A 21,537-nucleotide genomic window follows, 5' to 3' on the forward strand; every position below is an offset into this window, starting at 1 on the left:
GAAACCACAGTCATCTTAAAATGTTTGCTTGAGCAGAGCTCAGGTTTTTCAAGGTGTTTACCCAGCTGGACATGGAGCCTGGCACTCCTGTAGAAGCAAGTGTTGACAGGCTCCTGTCATCTCCAAGCCAGGAGATGCACAGTCAGTCTTCACTAAGCTGTCCACATTGTCAGGAATAGAAAACAATAAAATTTCTCATAGAAATAAAAAAGTAGAAATAAATCTTAAGCAGGAGTTAGTAAACCAGCAAGTTCAAGATGTTTGCTGAGGTTTAGAGGATTTTGTGTTTATTTTTCCAAGAAGTCCCCAAATACAACTGGGATTTGCCACCTTGCATGATGACCACAGTGGTCATATTTGAAAATGTCTGTATTAGAGCAATACAGTAAAGCTAGATTTTTCATACAGGCATTCTTTATACACTTTTTGGCATATTTAAATGAAGAGTCTCAACATATTTTTACAGCTTTGAAGACAGTATCTCCCCTTTTTCTAAAAGCCCTCCTGAACCTTGCTCAGCCACAGATGGTGTGAGGAGCACCCACAGTCATCACAAGTTCAGTTTTGGACTCAAAGCTGCCTCTCCCTCATATCCTATCTGTCTTCCCTTCACCATCTCAGCCCTGCATCACACAGGTAAAGTTCAGAGCTTTGCTTTCCTTGGAAAGTGCCCAGAGCCACTCATCTTGCAGAAGGATTTGAGCACAGAAACAGCTGCCACCACTCCATGAGCTGTGCATCAGGGCTGCTATTTTGGTAAGTCACAGGGGTCAGCACCCCATGAGGGCAATGTGAAGCTCCCTCTAGGAGCAGGAAAAGGGCTTTTTAAGGCATCTCCCCTGCCAGGCAAGTACTGGGAGTAATGATGACATCCTGTATAGCTTTGGAAACTTCTAGAGCATGTCCACTAACCAACACCAACACACTTCCTGCAGGCATCCCAAATGCAGGGTATTGCAAGAAAAACACATCTGAAACATAGGAAAGCCTTGCATTATGAGAGTAAAGAAAGGTAAATATACACATTCACACTTCATGCAAAATGTCCAGTGGAGGTTGCTGTTACCTCACACTCCAGGACCCATCAACAGTTTTTTCCCAAATAACATCTAGAAGATTTAATCCTTTTTACTTTTCTTCTTTTAAGAGCTTCTTTTCACCTCAAATACTTCTTGTATAGATCAAATTTCTACAAATATATAACTTGCATGATATTTTTAAGGATTATTAGGTTCAGAACCAACTCATGACTCTTATTCCTGCTGTGTGGCTGGTTAATATTTGTGACTGGCCAAAGACATTTCTGGGCAGGGGCAACATTTTTTCACAAAGCAAAACCAACACTGAATACAGTTGCTTTGTTCACAGACTTTATACCAGGAACCCTTCCCAAATGCTCATCTGACATAAATAACCTTAGGGAGAGGATCTGCAGAATTTCTTACTGGTTTAGCCATGATGGGTTAAAACCTCACGCCCTGTGCTCAAGAGATTGGCATGGGGATGCCTCAGCAAATAGCTTAGGCTCAAACATTCCTTCCCAAACACCATTTTGCAGCAGGCAAAATCATCTATATCTACATTTGCTCCTCTGCAGATACATGCTTTACTCAACCAATGCTTGCACCAGTAAAACTGGCTTTTTCAAGAAGAGATTGTTTACTTTAAAGAGCTCACTCCACAAGTTAAAGAAGCATCTTCTTTCCCAGTCATGTAGATGATCAGGAGCAAAGACATGAGAAATCAGCCTGAGGAAATGGAAGCCACTGAGTAATCCAAACCAGCAGATATAGCAATTTAGCTCCAATTTATACAAAATGGAAGATGTAAGAGGTGAAGGCAGCTTTAGTGAACTTGTGACATGCTCACTGGGACATGGTCTGTCAGTGTCTCTAAATAATCAGAAGTGAAATAACAGAGTTATTTTTGTGAGAGGAAGAAAACTGGAACAACACTGAAGGAGAAAAATAAAGGTCAGAGGAACCACTGGAAAAGTTCTGAATTCAAAACTTTCATAGACAGCAAAGGAGAAATTTGGGAAATTTAGGAATGAAAAAAAGAGCAATTTTTATCAATATTTGGTATTGAATAGGGAAAGATAGTGAAAAAGGAAAACTGAAGGAAATCATTATCCATATGCAACTTTATGTCACAGAAATTGGAAACAATAGAAGGAACTTCAGTAGATAATACAAAAGCAGAAATTTTGCCTAATGCACATCTCAGCTAGGCTTTGCAGCTTTCAAGGTACAGAAAAGTGCCAGCTATTTAAAAACAGAGAAAGGTATTTATCTACCCCTCATCTCTCCGCTTCCCAGTCAAAGCCAACTTGACTATATACAGCATCAGTTCAAGCTAAATCTAGTATTAAAGACATGCTCATAACTACACCCTTCAGGCACTGCATTACACCCACGTAACTTCTGGAGCATCCACAAATCAGTGAGGATACTGCTGCAAGGGACTGATCCCTTTGCAATACCCCAACCTCTCTAAGACAAAAAAATCAACTTTTTACATCTTCTGTATTTCTTACCTTTGAAATAAAAATATTCAAAAGTCTAAGATGAGCCAATAATTAATGTACTAAACACTTAGCCTAACCTAAAACTAAGAAGAGCAACTTAGTGAATCCAAGGATTCAGCAGAAGAACTCAGACTTAACTGGAAAATTACTTAAAAGTAACAGCAAAAAACCCCTTAGCTTGTCGAAGCTGAAAGCTGTAACTGCCCTTTTATCATTAATGCAGGACTGCCCAAGGCCATGCCTTGCTCAGGTGCACTGAGCCACCGTGTGTGGGTGACACTGCAGAGGGTGGCTGGAAAGCCTTTCTGCAGCAGGGGCTGCAGTTACAGGGACAGCAGGTGAACAGCTTGTTCAGCTCAATTCTGTTTTCCATGGGCTGCATGGAAGTGACCTTGGCACAGCAAGCACTGTTTCCACAAAGACCAAGTCCCCTCACACACACCATGGTGTCTATAGCCAAAACCAGACTGCCAGGCTCCACCTTTTCCTTCCCCAAGGCCTCAGGCAGGTGGGATTGAATCCGACCTCTGTGAGTACTGCTGCAGGTGCAACTCACCTTGTACAAACATTTAACAAAGAACACATTAAACCAGTACAAGAGGGAAGTGAAGTATTCTCTGAACAAGTTAAGTATTGCCAGAACACTTAAAATACCAGCCTAAAACACCATTATATCGCCAGCTGCATTGCTGCCACCAGGAGAAAACTAAATATTGAAATAAGGAGAGCAGCACACATTCACGTGTGGGGGATCCATCTCAGACTGGTCTATTTCAGCCGAGCCAAACACTTGGAGCATTGTAGGGGCAAACAAATGGGCAGGGTGGGCTGCTGAGAGCAGGGAGCTGAGGTGACACAGAGGCTGCAGAAGAGCTGCTGCTGCTGAGGGAATGCTGCTCCTGATTAGGGAATGCTGCTCCTGATTAGGGAATGCTGCTGCTGATTAGGGAATGCTGCTGCTCCTGATGAGGGAATGCTGCTGCTGATGAGGGAATGCTGCTCCTGATTAGGGAATGCTGCTGCTGCTAAGGGAATGCTGCTGCTGCTACCTCTGGCAGCACAGGGGAGTGGAGCTCTGGCTGACAGGAGCTTGTACTCCTCCCAGACCCTTGTGTCATCCATGCCCTCCTGCAGTGGCATCTTAGAAATCACTGCTTGATTTTTCATTCATTAAATTAACCACGTAACTCCAAAGGGACCGATGTACTCACAGAAAGGGCTATCACACACACCAAAACATACATACACTCTCCAATAAAGTAACAGAATTATTTTAAATAAAATTCCAGTTCTTTGGGCTTCAAAAGCAATGACACCCACCCGCCTCCCCCCAGAAATGGCTGTGAATCAGCCAAAAAGCACTAACTTACTTTGTTCCAAGAAAGCAGGTGTAGTTTTGATAGATACATAACTGAAGTTTGCACGAAACATTAGCACAAAGCATTTTTAGGTTTATTTAAATAAAAATTATAATTTATACAAGACTTTTTAAACAAACAAGATTTTCTTAAAAAATGTACAGGGCAAATAATTTCATTATTTCAATTATTCATACAGTATAAGTCTTCTGTCGAACAAAAGTTACACTGATAATGAATTATTTACAATTTCAAAATATAGACTCAAACTTCAGACATAAAAATTTTAACATCCATTATATTTCAATGATTAGTAGAAATTAAACATCTGCCAAAATGTACAGAGTTCAATAAAAACTACCAATGTTTTCAAACAGGTTTAAGTAGCCAAAAATCAGGTACATCCTTTCATCTCTTCACAGTCGGGTAAAATTCCTTTTCTCTTTGTCTGCAGAACGAGGGTAGAGTTTTGCTGCTGGCATCCTGTGTGATGTTGCTACTAATAAATAGCTTGTTTCATTCAATCTTGCCTCAAAAAAGCTACAGTGCACAGAAAGGCATGATTTCATATTTCAGCTTGTTTTGCTTTTGAATTTAAATGGTCAGTGATAAAGAATTAGTCAGTTTTCATCTCCCTTTTTTATTGTCTTTAAAAGGGACTCAAACTAACCAATGAACTTCTAAAGAAGTTAAATCCAATTACACGTGAATGATCCAGACATCCACAGACATGAACAGAATTGCAAATATAAACAGCAATCAGACAGACAGAATGACAAGAACATCACTTTCAGCTATTTAAAGCACTTTACATTAAGTGTTCCGACCCAGCCTGCTCCTGAAGTGCACCAGGCTGTACTGCAAAACTAAGGAGGAAGATTGGAATTTAAGGTGGGAGTTTCAGTGTGACCACACAAGTCCAGGATACATTCACTCACTGCCCATCCCCTCCTGCCCTCCAGAGGGTGCAGCGGGAGAGTAAAGCCCGAGTGAACACCCAGAGGTCACCTCCAGTCTCTGAAGTCAGGGACACCACGGGAGGAGCAGCTGTGCAGCAGGGAAACCGGATAACCCAATGTAAAGTGAAATTTGCAAAGTATGTACACAGATGTCTGTCAATTATATTACAACTCTATTTTAAAAAAAGCCTAAACAAAGAAATCCAGTCTGTTTTCTCTATACTAGAACCAATGTTGCATTGCAGTTTGCACTAGGTTTGCTGCTTTAAGGATTGCTAACTTTTAAGTTCACACTGTTAAAGCGTGGATTCATTTCAAACCTCAGCACATTAGATTTCGTAAGACATTTCTAATTTCTCCATTCAGAAAATAAATTTTAAGAGTATATTGTACACATGAGGCATTTCAGTCTGGGAAAAGGATAATGCTATCTTTTCTCCCTCTGGGAAGCCTAGGTGTGGTTAATTGTCCTGGCACCAGCAGTACAGATCCTTTAGCTCCTCCAGGAACCAGAATCTAGGACAACCCTGTACACGAGGGTCACCAGTGAAGGGTGGAAGGGGAGGAGGTAATAAGTGCAAGTCAACTGATTTCCTACTGAAACTGCTGTTATGATCAGAGTGAAGGTATAAATTACACTTGAAAAATGATACAAAAATAAGAAAAAGAGCATGCTCTCTGTAAAAAATATAGTTTTCTGTTTCTTCAAAAAAAAAAGATAACCTTAAAACACATCCAAGGGATTTTCTTCTTAAGACAAAATGAATGAATCTGATTAAGATTTATATAACATTAAGCGATTTTAATGCCTATTTTTTAGCTGCACTTGCTTTTCAAGGAAGATTCTAGAAAGAAAAGCCAAATTATAACATGTAGCAATTACAAAAAACATATTAACTGATTTTAAAGTAGTTTTGATGAGAAAGATTAAAGATCAATAATTTTTTCTTAAACATATAACCTGAATATGTAAAGTTATGAAACCATAAACTGTCAAGCTACATCCACTTTAAACGGTAGCAAAATGGAATTCCCACCAGTTCACTTGTATTTGAAGTTTCCAGGCCCTGAGTTACAGCTTACCAAAGGTGGTCTTAGAAATGCACCCATTTTTCAGGTCATGTACAGACATGTTCCAGTGCTACTCTAAAGTGAGAACTTGAAAATTGCATTTTAATCATTACAGTGGTTTCCTCCCCTGTTCTTGCTTACATTTCCACCCAGGGCATAACCCATCAGTGTTTCACTTTACAATACTCAAACAAATTATGATATTCAACACAATTGCTTCACATAAAATTTGTATTAAGTTCTCATATCCTACCTTTTCATGGCCAGACTAAAATAAGGTTTGTAGAGTTTGACCTCCACCTTCTTCATTCCTCCTGTACTTATTGACACACTTCAAGTTAAAACTGTGCTAAGAGTTAAACACCCTTTGGTGTTTGCTACCCCTCTCCCTCCTTCATTTTACCCCTTTCCTTACAAAGAAAGGAAATTCCTGTTAAAAAAAAACAGAGAAAAAAATCCATGAAATTAAATCTCATTTTACATAAGAATTTGCATCTCCATTGCTTTTTTTTAGGGCCATTCATATAACGTCTGGAGACATCTGTACTGCTCAACTCAAAAGACATAGCAAAGGAAAAGACACTCAGGAAGGCTTGGCATAACTCCTACTGTGCTTTCATGAAAATGCAAATAAAACTCTAAACCTCTCAGATGGGTGCTATTATATAGAGTATAAAAGCTCTCTAATATTGAAGACAAAGGTCAATATGTGCTTTGCTGCTAGACAGGCCTGAGAGAGTTTAGAGGAGTGCAGCCTTCCTGTTTTACCTGGCAGTTGGGTTTAATTGTTATTAAAATTTAGTTCTGCAAGGGGGAAGACAGAAGCACACCAACGCTCCTCAAATTATGCTTTGAGAGAACTGGTGCTTTCAGTTGCTATATTATAGCATAATTTTATCACAAGGTAACTCAAGAAAAGAGCCAAATTAAAAAAGATCACATCTGAGTTTAGTTTAATCATTCCCACCTCAACACAAAAAGCCTTCAAGTCTTTAATGCATTACATACAAACGCCTTGTACATGCAACATGTACAACAGCTGAGCCCTTCTAGGACAAGTACCTATAGAAATATAATTATAAGATGCCTAACATTTTAGGAACAGCATTTTGGTGCCCTCTTTTATAAAAAGTATCTGCCTGCCTTCCATCCTCTTGCTTTGGTTAATGAGGAAAGGAAGATATAGTTACAAACTTTCTCCTCCGATTCACTGTACAAGTAATTTAAACATCTCTGTGCAGGAAAAATTGAAGTTAACCAAACCAGTAAAACATCCTTCTGCAATGCAAAAATTAGCAAGGAGGAGTTATTTTAAATGCAGTTGTACATATGGAAATACTAAGAAGCTAATACTTCCTTGGTGTTGCCATCAGTTTTAATAAAGGACCCAATTAAAAACTCCAAGCTGAAGAAGGTGACTTCAGGCTGCTGCAGTCATCATTCTCACATCTCAGGGAAAAACAACTAAGATAAAGGGACAAATGAATCCCTAGTGACATCAGTGGAGATAAAGGGATCAATCTGTTCTATAGTCAGGTCTCCAAGCATCTTCCCAGCTTTTAATGTCAGTAAATAAACATTAAAAGTGCTTAATGTGCAAGGCTAATAGTGATGATAGCACTTTCACTGTTTTCATTTGGTTTTTTTGTCTTTTTTTACAAAAACCTTAAAAACAAACATGAAGGCATATATAAAATACACTTGGTTTATGTAACAGATAGAATATAAACCACCAGACAAGAAAAATTATTGCAAAATAGATGAGGATGTTCATTTTTTCACTACCAAGTCATACAAGAAGGAAGTTTCCTTTAGTTCTTCCAAGATAAGACACTAGCTTTCAGTGCTGGATGATGCAGATGTTATTTTCATGTATTGGCTGAAAATTGCCTCAAAAGCTTCATCTCTGTGTACCATGGCACCAAACACCAAAGGCTAAATGACAGAAAAAAACACATCATGTCAGTCCACAAAGAAAAATAATTTCCTCTAGGTGTATTTTCGTCAAGTCACTAGGAACAGATCAATTGTGGTAGAAATGCATTGATAAAGACAAAATAATCCTTTTCTCTATTAAATCCTTGACCACGTGGCATATTTTCTAATATTTTTCATTTCCTTAAAAACTTCATCTGAGGGTCAGGCCCTCCCACCTCAAAGCCTCCCCCCCATGGATACTCTCAAGCCAACAGCTTTTTGTTTCAGACTGCACAGCAGACTGCATGCTCCTGATGGAGGGTGCTGGGGAAAAGCTTTCTGAAGTGTTAGAGTAAAACACTCCAGATGCACTAGACCAAGCTGAATATTTAATTCATTAAAATTCTGAAGACAAACATACTGAATAATAGACAAGTGAATTTTTTAAAAAAGAAAAAAAGCCAGCCACTGGCATAAGGGGATAAAAAAGCCTTTATGCTGGTGCTAACCAGGGGAGGAAAAGAAGGTAAGAAATCCAACACAGCAAAGTACAGATACAGCCAGCTACTTACTTTCTGTGTAGATGGTGTTGATACAGCAATACCCATCCCTGATCCCGGGAGAACAGAGAGCACTTTATACTAAAAAAAGCAAAAAAAAAAGCCACACACAAAGACATAAGATACCTTCTGTACTGAACAACTGCAAAAGATGCTGCAGAGGTTACACAATCCATCACTGGCCTGTCCTGCCAGCCACGACTAAGAGACCTCTAGTAAAAGCAGGATGAAGGCAGCTGCCATTCTCTGGAGTCTGATTCTCCTGGACTTGCTGGTGCAGCCTCAGCTGGACAGCCAGGACCCTTCTCTCCCCTTCCTGCCAGGAGCTGCAGGAAGCAGCCCCAGCCCGGGCACACAGGCAGGGCACCGAGAGATGGGGCTGGGTGAGCACCACCCACTGCTTCCCCTACAGCTGACACCCACCCACTCCTTGGAGGAACAGCAAGCAGACCAGAAAAAGCTTCTTTTTCAAAATTAGATAGAAAACAGGGTATCACAGAGCCACAGCATCATTAAGGTTGAAGAAGAGCTCCCACCTGTGACTGAACACCTCCATGCCACCTAAACCATAGCACCCAGTGGCACACACATGGATTGCTTGCTTGTTTTTTTACAAAGTCCATAAAGATAAGGAATACAGTTGGCTGAACTCAGAAGTATGCCCAGGGAGAAAGTGACATTCAAGTCAGACCTGGGTTTCCCACCTCCAAATAAAACCACAGTACTTTTTTATGCTTGACTGCATGATCTCTGTCTCATTAAAAACACTACAAAGATGCAAAACAAACTTTATGGCAGTAAAGGCCTACTGAACAACAAAGTAAGTTGAAGCACGATGTTTGAAAGCCATTAATATGAATTATTAATTCCAGTAGGAATGTTCAATTTGAGCATAAGCTGTCTGCTTTATAGACATGTCAAAGAAATAGAAAGAATTAATTTGAAAATCTGGAGGTACTTATGCAGTAATAGACACCAGGCTGAGGTGCTTCTTTGCTCAACATGATTTAATCTGTTGTAAGGATGCAGCAGAAAGCAAGGGTGTCTGTGTTCAAGATAGAGATAAGTTCAGAAAGGGTAACAAAAAGTGATGTTAAAGGACACAGAGAGTGGTGCAAGGCACCAGTGAAGCCATTAGTAACCACAGGCTGATAAACCTCAACCAGAGGAAGGACAACATTGCCTTTGCACTGCTTCCAACCTTCCACTTGCCTCTGTTACTGATGGGTCCCAACTAGATGAAACTCCAGCCCATCCCAGGCTGGCTATTCTAATGATCTAAAAATTTATATCATTATTTATCAATTCATCAATTTATTGTAATGATCTACATTTCTCCACTGATAACAATCCTGCCTCCCTCTAAGGCACCTACTTTTAAGATGGTGCATCTATCCATATTCATACCCAAACTGAAGTTAGTAATACACAGTTCCTGTTACCAATAGATCTTCTTAAGGCCTACACAGCTCTGGTCAACACTGGAGCTAGTAAACGACATGACTTAAATTTTAAAAAAATGCAGGAGTGTAAGGGTTTAGAGTAAACTAGTTTATCTTCATGCTCATAGCAAGATTGCTTGTGCTGAGTCTGAAAAAGCAGTTCTGTGAAACATTCATAATCAAAGAATTACATTCCACTTATACAAATTATCAGTGGCATGCTTTTCCAAAATAACAAAAGCACAAATGCAAAACATGATTGGCTGAACAGAAAACCAGTCTTCTCCCCTGTTTCCAGCACCAACCAGACATACCTTCTGGATATCTGTTATGTCCGACAGCTTTATAACTTTATTTCTTTTTGATGAGCCGGATTTTGAGCTTTCAAAGCACAAGTAACTGAAAACCAGAAAAGAAAGTGTTCATTTTGATAGAGTGTTTTAAAATAAATTTCTCAAATATCCTCTTGTCTCTTCTGAAGTTTGAAATCTCACAAGTTAAAATAACTTTCAAAATAAAAAAAGACATTCAGTCTAGTTACGGTTTCTAATTTAGCACAAACATTTATAAATTCTAGCAGCTGGCTGGTGTGTCTGAAAGCCCAGAACATACAGTATGCATACACACAAGAATTCTTGTATTTATATCACTGCACTGAATGGTTAAACCTGACAAGCATTTTAAAGACACACAAGGGACATATATCCTTAAACAGTTGAAATACCAAATGTCAAAAGGCTTATATGTCTTTCACCATCCTAAAAGAAGATTAATGAGAAACACTGTGTTAGTTTCATGTTATTGTGCTGCAGACAAAAGCTCAGATTTCTAAACACTGGAGAGCAGCTTCCATCACTAGGTGACACTGCATACAGATGAGCTTTACTTCCTTTCATTACACTCCAAAGGAATTTCAGTGCACGACCCAAACAGTAATGACCATAGCTATTCAGTCCTGGGAGGCTGGGAGGTAAGCAAGGAAATTTTAAAAAACAACCACTCACCCATAAAAATTTGAATCCAAGGCTTATTTTTCAATTTTCTTTTTTGTTGCTGTTATTTCAAGGAAGCCACACATTCAGCTTGCTTGAAAAAAAGCCCAAACTAAGAATATTTGTCAAATAGCTGTTGAGCACAATTTTCAAAGTTCGCTTAGGTTTTAGGTTTCTATTCTAGTATCTATACAGTTAGTATGTTATCCACATCAAGAACTGCAGCTTCTAACAGCTGTCTGTACAGAGCTACTTTGCATTCCTATGCAAGCCTTTCCAAGGCAAAATCTCATCTGTTAAGCACAGCCACACAGCAGGCTCAGCTCTCCCTCTCCTGTGATACTGCCTTGAGGTTGCAAAGCACCTTGAAAAGGCATTTTTGTCTCAAAGCACCATTAAAGGACCTTTTTTTGATTCAAACACTTTAATGTCTTGAATTTGCCTCCTAAGAAAGGTGTGGAGTGCAATGACTCACTTTTCTGTGACATAGAGAACTCCATTCCTGATGTAGTCTGTGGGCATCTTCCGATCTCTGTTGATCAAGCAACAGCGCCAGCCATTTTCACACACTGAAAAAGGCATAACAAGAAACCTGACTTAAAGAAAAAGAAAGAGACTGGCACTATCCCCAACAGACTCCTTATACAATAGAAAACACTGAATATTAAATTTTAGTCCTTAGAAAGAAAAGCCTAAATCAGGTGTTCCAGACACCATAACATCTGTTTTAACACTCATTTTGAAAAAAAAAAGAAAATAAAACCACCCACAGAATTATTCCCTTTAACTTGACTACTGGATTTGCATAACCATAAAAGGAACACCAGGCTGTGCACTCTTTCCAAGAGCTGCAAGGGTATGGAATGAAAGAGACCACCTCCATTTATCCTAATTTAAAGCAAGACCTTTAAATCAAAAGCTTACACCTACACAATACACAGAAAAGGAATTCAACTTTAAATTATCCTTGGCTTTTTACGAAATATTCTACTAATGTAGCCTTGCTGTGGCATCATACCTGGCAAAGGGCGTTCATTCTCTGGCAGGTTAAAAACTTCATGGAAATTTCCTCTCTTGGTGGTATGAAAGCGACTTGTGTCTTCATCTTTGCTTATTCCAGTGGGGGCACTTGAGCCCACATAACTCCTGGCAGTTGCTGTTTGAAGCTGCAGGAAAAGAAACATGACTCCAAAATCTGAGCAGCAACATTTAAGCTACACTCTCAAAAATAATTTAGCTAACTACTCTTTCTAAAAAAAAAAATAAAAAAAATCTATAATGCAACAATTTGCATTCACTACTTCCATAAATTAATTTCAGATTAGTGCACTGTGCTGCTGCTAGAGCACAAGCCTCTAACATGGTACCTGAACATAATCTTTCAAAGTGCTGCCCTTTGATGGACACACTTTGCTGGGGAGAAGCACATGGTGCTAAATGCACCTATCTTAAAATACCATTTTTCTACAGTAAAGGCTATGTCTCATTAGATACAGCTAAGTCACTGCAAACAGCTCCAACGATTGTAACTAGTGGGATTACTAACAGACAATATCTTATCAGTACTTGGCTTGTTTTCAAGAGATCAACAAAGTATTACTGCACAAAAGGAGTTAGAAAGAAAAAAGAGAGAAAAAAAAGCCACAGAGAACTGAATAAGCTCAATATGAATACAAATGCTGGAAATGAAAGGAAGTTTTCCACACTATGATCCATACCTTTTCATGCCCTGACAGCTAGCAGGAAAAGAAACAAACAACACAAATGTGACAGTGACAAAAGAAAAAAAGTGAAATCTATTTAACAGTATAATACACAGAATAAAACATGAACTGAGTGGCACTGCAAGATTTTGCTCACAAACCAAGAGACTACACACAATGAATGCAATTAAAAATGAGTTACAAGTGGTTAGAGCACACCAGTTCAATTTATTCAGGTTGCATTAGAAGCAGTGATCTTTTCTGTGCTTTGAAGATGCACTGAATTTTTAGAGTGTTGACACATAAAACAAAATCTGAATGGCTGTTGGCATCCTTGGGAAGGAAAAAAGGTAGTATGGAGCTCCTAAAACCATAGTACTTGAGTAAAATCTACTTTTAAAAAGAGATTAAAAGTCACTGGAGACTGCTCTGGCAACAAGCCCTGCTTCTGGAAGGACAGCAGGGACTTTCTTTTGGACAGCTCTTCCATTTTCATCTTGGTGGGGCACCACATGACTCCAGAGCTGGCACCAGCAGCTCTGCTCTGAGCCCTCCCATGCACATGCAGTTAAACAATGGCAAACTGACAGCATGCCAGCCCAGGACTGAGCTCTTCTTCTGTACAGCCCAGTGCTGCTGAAGGCCAGGCAGCTTTCAGCTGCTTTTCTGCTACTCTGCACCAAACTGGCAGCACTCAACACCTCACAGGATTTACACACTAAGGAAACAAACCCAAAGCAAATGAAAACTTGTGAACTGCAATTGCTAACCAGAAACCAGACTGACAAAACAGGCACAGCAGAGGCCATCTGCCATCAGCCTTTTTAGGGTACCTGTAAGACAATGATGCCTCAGGGGAAAAAATAAAGTTAACATGGAAAGCAAATGGCTGATGGTAATTAATAACTTCTGAGGTGCTGAGTCCCTGGAACCAAGGAAAATAACAGCTTCTTCAACAATATGTGTGCAACTAAAGATGAAAAGAATTTTCTGAAGGCCTTCTTAGACAAGCTATTTGGCTGCACATGTACACAACCAGGTGAAGCACCATGGCCCAAAATATAAAAATGATCAAACCAAGAAGTTTAATACTCTTTGTGCTGGTATAAGGACTATTTCTGCTCTCTGCTACACTGCTTCCTACCTACCTGCTACATAAAGAGATTTAAAAAATTGAGTTTAAACTTCAGTACCGTTACCCATCTGGTGGCTGAAAACATGAGTAGTTCTGCCCTTACTTCTAGTCCTGCCTAACACAGGCAAATGTTTCCTCTTACCACTCAGGCTTGAGACAACCAATGGTCAATTACTGAGAGAAAAGTATTTCCATAAGCCTTAAGCCTTAAATCTAACTGGAAGTGATTTGATTTGTAATGCTAGGAGAGTCCTGATTGTCTAAAAACGTCACCAACAACCTGGAGGTATTCCTTTTCACTTGATCTGCCATCAGCTTTTGACATACCACCTTTACCCATCAGATACTGCTGTCAGGACTGCTCTCTAAGGACACAAGGTCAGAGTGCTGGCAAAGGCAATTAATATTGCATTGTGTCTGAGTTTACTCTGCCTTGCACACTGTTGAATAATAAGAAGCCAAAGCAAATGCACACATGCTGGCACTACATGTTTTGGGCTCTGCCTTTCCTATGAAAAAAAATTTAAAACTCTCTTTGGTTTTTACCTTTTAGTACAAAAATCCGTTTTTCATACTATGAGGTTTGCAGAAATCTCTCAAGGAGTAAGAAAGTCTCTCTAAAATTACTGAGATGAAGTTAATGTTTTCAAAGGCATTTGGAAGCAGGTAATGCAGTCCTGCACATCCCTTCCAGGAAGACAAGCCAAGGCCACTGAGCCAGACCTGGCAGTACAAAACCCTGTCTCTACTTGCAAAACTAAAGCCATGAAGAAAAGCCAAAAGCAGTCATTACTCTCTAAGTTTATGGACTCAAGTTCAACAATTGAGAATCTTTCCACCTCTGAGGCAGATTAGAGAGACCCAGCAACATGATGTCACAACTACCACAGTATGTGAAAGATAACCTGTAAGAGTGAGAAGCAGAGAAGCTTTCAAAATTATCTTCTGCAAACAAGAGAAATACAGGCCATGGATAGCTTCATCCAAGTGCTTATTTACCCCTCTCATCCCTTGGAAAACAGGAACAGGAGACTCACTTTCTGTAAGAAACTGTCCTTGTCCACTTCCTTCTGAAATATTCAATTGTGCTGCAGTTATTTATTTTACCCTCTGCTCCACCACCCCCCAAGCCCCAGATTTCCTCTTAATAACTGAGGGTTAATATCTTATCCCTTTTACTCTCCAGTTGTATACCCAGGCTGAATTACTGCTCAGTACTGTGCACTTCAGACAGTACTCAGAAACTCCATGAATGCAATTAGATACTGTGCTAAGAGGCATTCAGCAAATGCTAAAATGGCATTAGACTCAAGGTTTACTATATCTATTTTAATTTTTAAACTAACAAACATTGACAAATCCCGGAATATGGAAAACCCTGACTCAGTTACCATGTCAGGCCCCAAAAGAATTTACCAAGATGCACAAAGCACAGTACTTAGTGATTTAACTATGACATTTAAAAAAAAAAAGAAAATGTACTGCTGGAGTACAACACGAAGTAATTTATCACCACTATGCTGAAAGGTCACCTGATACAAATAACCATGAGACATCATATCTAAATATGTAAACTACCTTACTACCTTTGTAAGTGATTATCCCATTAGAAAGCTGGATATTATACTCAAGCCTTTATCTGTTTTTTTAACTGCACTTCAATTTAAGTAAGTATGTAAATTTCCACTGAAAAAGGATGTCTAAGAATAGAGGAAGTGGATACAAAAATATTGTATTTGACAACAGAATTACACAGAATGTAGATTAAAGAAATTGGTATGAATATGGATGGTGTTATATTTGTGTGTTCAGCTTCATGATTCACAGTATCTCTATACATACATACACATTTTTGATAACTGATTCCTTTCATACAAGAAAAAGAATTCATAGAAGAACTGTAAATCTTAAAAATAATAAAAAAGGGATATTACTATCAACTAACATTGATTGTAAGGATTTAATTAACCTTCCCTTTAATGTGCTCTAGTCACTGGAGAAAAGGAAAAGGGAGAAAGGGATCTGATTTTCAGAGGCTGAGAACACAGGGACAAAAAGATTCATTACCCTTACCCGTCTCGACACTGTAGCATTAGATCTTTCTTTGAGCTGAGGATCTGTCAGGAGGCTTATCCAGATGATATAAGGAGTATCATACTTAGCTCTTAGTCTGGGGCATCGTTTGAAGATAAAATCAATAAGGAAAAACTTGACTCCAGCATAGAGTCCTGAAGAAAAAGGTCACTTCAATTTGAATGCTGAAGAGGCATTAAGAACATCACTGTTTTGATCATACTTTCAAAAGTTCACAAATGAAACAGAATTCTGTATATTTAGTCACAGTGTTAAAACCATTCTCCTAGGTTTACTATTTTGTTATTCTTCTTGCAACACCAGAAAATGATTTTTCTTTCCTTCCCATCCCCAGTTCTTTTAAACATTTACATATTCACTATTATGCAGAAGAACATTTGAATAATTCAAACATATGTTCCTTATTACCAGAAGCATTCTGAAAACATTATATACTACCAAAACAAAAAACACACCAGAGCATTCAACTATGCAGCTCCTGCAAGAATTTTAATGGCAACAGAGGGCTCTCATGTACTACATAAACCTCCACCTTCCAGTCCCAACTCTTATCTTATACAAGTTATTTCCTTGCATTCTGCCATTCAATATGGCCTTAAAATACTCTCTCAAAACTTAACTGAGTGCAATTCAGATCTCCTAAAAGTCAAAAATTATTCCTCACGCATCTAAATTCAATTGCTGTGTCAAGTGAACCTACATTTATGTTCATGCTAACTAAATGTAATACTAATTTGATTACATCATTAGTTTAATGAGAAAAAATTAGAATTCTTAGTTCACAGTACATGGCTTCATACCTTAGCAAAGAGTCTCATGATGTAGTGAGACTTTTCTCAATTCCCAGCTGAGACTGAGTGTCTGTAACAGACCAGCTCTAGTCTGTTTGTTCTGTCCAGCCCATCCTCCAAGTTCTACCAGAAATCCCACTATTACTTTTATTTTTTTCCTACACTGTCATTTTCATGCCTCCTGTGCCATGCCACATATTTCATCTACAAGGATGTATGAGCAAAAAACCCTCAACATACAGGATTTTTCAGAAGCCTTGGAGCTGACAGTCTGAGGAGTTCTGCTAACAGCTCATCATAGACTTCTCTTCAAGAAGCAAAAGCATTATCCAGTCTTTTCCTATTATACACTGAGATGGTTTTCAAAATGGTCATGGCAAATGATGCCAAGCACAATGAAAATACTTTAGAACACTGCATGATTTATTAATGCAGGTTTTCTCTCTTAAACTCTAAAATTCTCCCTCTAAAGATCATCTAAGTTTTAACCATTAAATCTAGACCGTAACAGATGAATTATTTATTGTGTTTACCCAATGCAAGCCCAATAATCCTGTAGGGCAAAAAGCAGGATGCAATAAAAGCTGCCCATAGAGCAATGTAGAGCTTCTGTGTTATTTCTGGCTGGACCCACATGAACAAGCTGAAAACAAAAAAAAAGCAAAATTTTATTACCAATGTTACAGATATTGGTCAAGTCTTGTTTTAAAAAGGAAGAAAATATCATATCAGATAACTTACTTTTTAAATTTCTCCAGTATGTCTGCCATCTTGCCAAAAAGGTTCTGCATAAGAAGCAAGAGAATTAAAACCAACTCCTGCATTGTTCTGGGGTTTTTTGTCCACATAATGAAAACAAATAGCTTTCTGACTTTGTTGGTAAGCAATTCCCAGAAGTGACTTTTTTAAAATTAATTTTTAGCCATTTATGCACTTCACAACTGAGTAAATACAGAACAGAATAGCAATACATGATGACTTCCATCTCATTTAACCTTGTTCTGTAACTTGTGATTGATCCTTAGAAATGAAGAAATTTGATCCCACTGTCATGACTGGAAAGCATTTACATTATTGCAAATATTTTAAATTAAGCTGTCAATCTAAGAGTAAAGAGTTTCTCTTAGTAGGTAACAAAACTGAAGGTCTCTTCAGACATTTTGAGTGCTGAAATTTCAGGAAGTGGTTACTGAGTTCATCAAAAGGACTATTAGCTTCTTGGAAACAGACCATTATCAGGTTTTATAATAAACCATTAGAGACAGCAGATTTCAACTAATTCCAACAAATGGGGAGGCAACTGACCCCTGCTCAGGACTCAGGCCATATTCTCTGACCAATCCTTACTGTCAGAGCACCTGAAAATTTCACCTTCCCAATCAATTTCCCAAGGTGTTCATATAAACAGATGCACCAGGCCCAGCAGAAGGAAGGAGCTGAGCAGCCACAGTCAGCAGGGGAGGTTAAAGCCCCTCTGACAGCAGCACATCACCAAGCAGGGCACAAGGCTGCAGCTCAACTGCCTGCTGCAGTCACTCAGCTGCCACCTCAGCCAGCTCAGGGGGCTGGGAGAAAACCTTCCTGCAGCCTCTCCAGCACCAGCAGATTTCAGGGCTTGGAGGGGGTGGAGTTTTTTAAAACATGCTGTTTTAGAGAGGAAGTGCAAACTGCTGAACTAACACAGCTAAACAGACCACAGCCTTCAGCTACATCTTAAAGGAACAGAGTCTCCTACATCAGTTTTATGACTAGCAGATTTGTGATATGGATCCACACTCCAGAACATTTTGAAGATTCACCACCCAATCTACATTATCGGAAGCTTATATGATATATAAGGTAGAAAACTGTGAGAAGTTGCTTCTGTTCCCCTCCAGAGCTTGCTTGTTTAAAGGTGCAATTTTTTCTGCAGTCAGAGAACCTCAAACCACCATTCTCTGAAGCATCATGGCATTTCAAAAACTCCAGGAATCTTACTGAGATCTCCACTGCTCACAGATAAAGTTCCCTTTGCAAGAGAAGTATTTCTTCTTTAAGCATTTGTTTTCACATGCTGCAGAACAACCTCCTTTGACCACCTGGAGCATGAACCCCCTTGTTCCCAAGGAGGCAGCCAGAGAGCAGCACAGTACCTGAGCCTTCTGAGCCACATCCAGAACAAGCTGGAACTTTTCAGACACAGTCAGGTCCTCTTTTGGGTGCTCCTTAAGCAAGAAAGAGACAATCCATTGATTTGCAGCTCAGATAAAATGTATTTTTACAGAACAAGGTGACTCCTCAACATTCTCAGCAATACTCATCTCACTTTTAATTGTCTCTACATTTACCATTTTCCTCTCTTGTTTCACAGCTATTTTTATGTCTTTCAGTGCTGGTTATTTTTAGTTTTCAATGCACTGGGAGGTTCAGAGGAGACTTTAGCCTTATCTACAACTATCCAAAAGGAGGTTGTAATGAGGTGAGGGGGTCAGTCAGTCTTCTCTCCCAGGTAACAAGTGACAGACCAAGAGGAAATGGCCTCAAACTTTGCCAGGGGAGATGTAGATTGGCTATTCAGAAAAAATTTGTTCATTAAAAGGGTTATCAGGCCTTGAAACAGGCTGCCCAGGGATGGGGAGTCACTATCCCTGGAAGTATTTAAATGACACTTAGATCTGTCACTTAGGGATGTGTACCCAGACCCAGTGATGGGGCTGGCAATGCTGAATTAACAGATAGACTTGATGTTCTTAAAGAAAACAGATTGCAAGACTTCTTCAAGATCCCACAGGACCTAATTTGGGCCAAGCTGGCAAATTAAAATTCATTTCAGAAATGCGTTTTAGGTTTGGAATATTTTAGGGTGAAGCACCAAGAGTGCCCTTACTAAAGACTTTTAAATTACAAGAAAAAGAAAAAAAAAATTGTGTCTTCACTTGCAGCTTGCTCTTCCTTCCTTTCCAACTACCCACACAAACACAGAGAAAGGTTTAAAGGTGCAATTTTTTCTGCAGGCATACAGGTGAAGCTGATCAAAGACCTACCATCTGTTCAGAAACTTCAGGCACAATGCTCCACTGTATTCTCCAACCCCTAGGAATGATGGAAATATTTAAAGAGAGCAAGAACTCCATCCATCAACATGGCTTATTTGTAAAAGGTTAAAAAGCAGTTTTCTGCAATAAGCACTTATGGCTTAAAAGCAAATAATATAATCCCCAAATTAACAAAGAACCCACAATATAACAGAAGCACAAGTGGCCAACAACAGCCAGCTTTAAAAATATTAGTTAAGTAGATACTAAACAGAATCACTACTTCTGGGTTTTACAATAAAACTTAATGGCGTGCATGGAGTAAAGGGTTAGGAATATTTTTCTCTTCTTTTTCCATGTGAAGAAAATTACATCAACTTACTCAGAAGCCTATTTGCTACCAGCAATTTCCAGGGAATCCAATGTCAAACAAAATATCAATTAAGAAGTCAGAAAAGTAGTTTACAACATGAACATTAAGGTCCTCTACTCCATTTTAAGGTGCATTAAAAAAAAAAACAACAAAAAAAACCAAAAAAAAACAAAACAAAACAAAAAAAAACAAAAACGCCAATCACACAGACTTAATTTTTAGAAGAGATTGACTTTACAACTGGAAGATACTTTGGATAAAATATTTCAAGAGCTATGGAAAAAGGCAAAACTGCCATTTTAGGCCTAGGTGAACATTCTCTGCTGGGAAAAACAGCAAGCTTCAATATTGAAGGTGATGTTCTTCACGTACTCTAAACATTGCAGAATTAGAAATACCAGAATTTCAGCGCTGAGGGATTTGTCTGAGAGCATGCAACACTGTTTATGATAACCCAAGCCACAGGATACAAAGATAATTCCCAATAATAGTAAAAGATTATAGAAACTCAGCAATGACACTTAGGATATTTGAGTTTGAATTTCCCTGTGTTAAATGTAAGAAAAGGTAGCAGTTTATAATTCAGTGCAAGGATAACAAAACATCTTTCAAACAAAGCATTACTTAAGAGAGTAAGCTAATATTTATGCAAATACCTGGCTATGAGGTAATTTAGGGATAACCTCAAAATTGCTAAAAATAAGAACATAGGAATGGCCCAGCCATGCCATACAGCATTGATGTAAATCTGCAGATTAAGAAGAAAAACAAAGAGAGATACAGATTACAAACTGGGGTACAGTGAGTTACATGAAATACCACTTCCCACTGTGCTCTTGGGTTCAGAACCATGCAATTAATATAAAAAATTAATAAATTTTAGCCACTCTGTATTTGACAATGGCCCCACACTCAGGAATGCAAAAACTAAGAATGAACCAGATCTCCAGAGATGACACTGAACTAGTTCTCAGCTGCCTCAGAGAGAGCATTGAGTACTATCAACACTATAATTACTTGAAGGGGTAGGAGGAAAAAAAAAAAAAGAGGTAAACCCTCAAGTCTGTGAATCTGCTACGTGACCATGATATGGCCAGCAATGGCACAGAAGCCATGGTATAGAAGTGGAATTACAGCAACTAGCCCCATACTGGGTAACAGGATAAACTCTCATTCTATTATTTCAGGTCAATTAAATCCAAATTCTTACCAAGACTAGAAAGATTGCAGGAAAACAGGTTTTATTTTATGTAAAAAGTACAAACACAAAAAGCTTCAAAAGGTATTCTGTACCCAGCTTCTGAAAACAGACTACAGTCTCTCTGTGAGAGACACTAGGGTTTTTACTGATAACCACAAAGTGAAACCTTGCTCTGGCTCCCAGGTCCCAGAGCTTTCAAAAAAAACCCAGCTAAAGTTTCTTCTTTCAGTTTTTATCTGAAATAGGGGCTTACCAGGTGAGGCAAGAGAAAAATCAGCAGATATGGAGAAGGGACAGACAGAGGGCACTGGGAGGGAAGGCTCCTTCTCAATATTCATTCAGCTGTGCCATGCAAAATAGCAGAAGGACTATAACTTACAGATAATATTTAACAATAAGG

At 38.9% G+C, this 21,537-nt stretch overlaps 1 protein-coding gene across 2 annotated transcripts in view; it reads right to left on the reverse strand.

Moving 5' to 3' along the window:
- Nucleotides 1-3,957: 3,957 nt before the first annotated feature.
- GRAMD4 (GRAM domain containing 4) overlaps nt 3,958-21,537 on the reverse strand; it is a 76,470-nt gene continuing 58,890 nt past the window's right edge. For both annotated transcript variants that reach the window (XM_054631864.2, XM_077179079.1), the window contains exons 9-19: nt 20,593-20,684; nt 19,573-19,621; nt 18,682-18,753; nt 17,291-17,334; nt 17,083-17,192; nt 15,738-15,892; nt 11,845-11,992; nt 11,302-11,395; nt 10,149-10,233; nt 8,405-8,473; nt 3,958-7,850 (exon numbers count right to left, since the gene is read on the reverse strand). In XM_054631864.2, coding sequence (XP_054487839.1) covers nt 7,749-7,850; nt 8,405-8,473; nt 10,149-10,233; nt 11,302-11,395; nt 11,845-11,992; nt 15,738-15,892; nt 17,083-17,192; nt 17,291-17,334; nt 18,682-18,753; nt 19,573-19,621; nt 20,593-20,684 — 1,020 coding nt within the window. In that variant the 3' untranslated portion in view covers nt 3,958-7,748. The remainder of the gene's footprint in view (nt 7,851-8,404; nt 8,474-10,148; nt 10,234-11,301; nt 11,396-11,844; nt 11,993-15,737; nt 15,893-17,082; nt 17,193-17,290; nt 17,335-18,681; nt 18,754-19,572; nt 19,622-20,592; nt 20,685-21,537) is intronic.

This window comes from Agelaius phoeniceus, chromosome 5 (assembly GCF_051311805.1).
Source record: "Agelaius phoeniceus isolate bAgePho1 chromosome 5, bAgePho1.hap1, whole genome shotgun sequence".
Lineage (NCBI taxonomy): Eukaryota > Metazoa > Chordata > Aves > Passeriformes > Icteridae > Agelaius > Agelaius phoeniceus.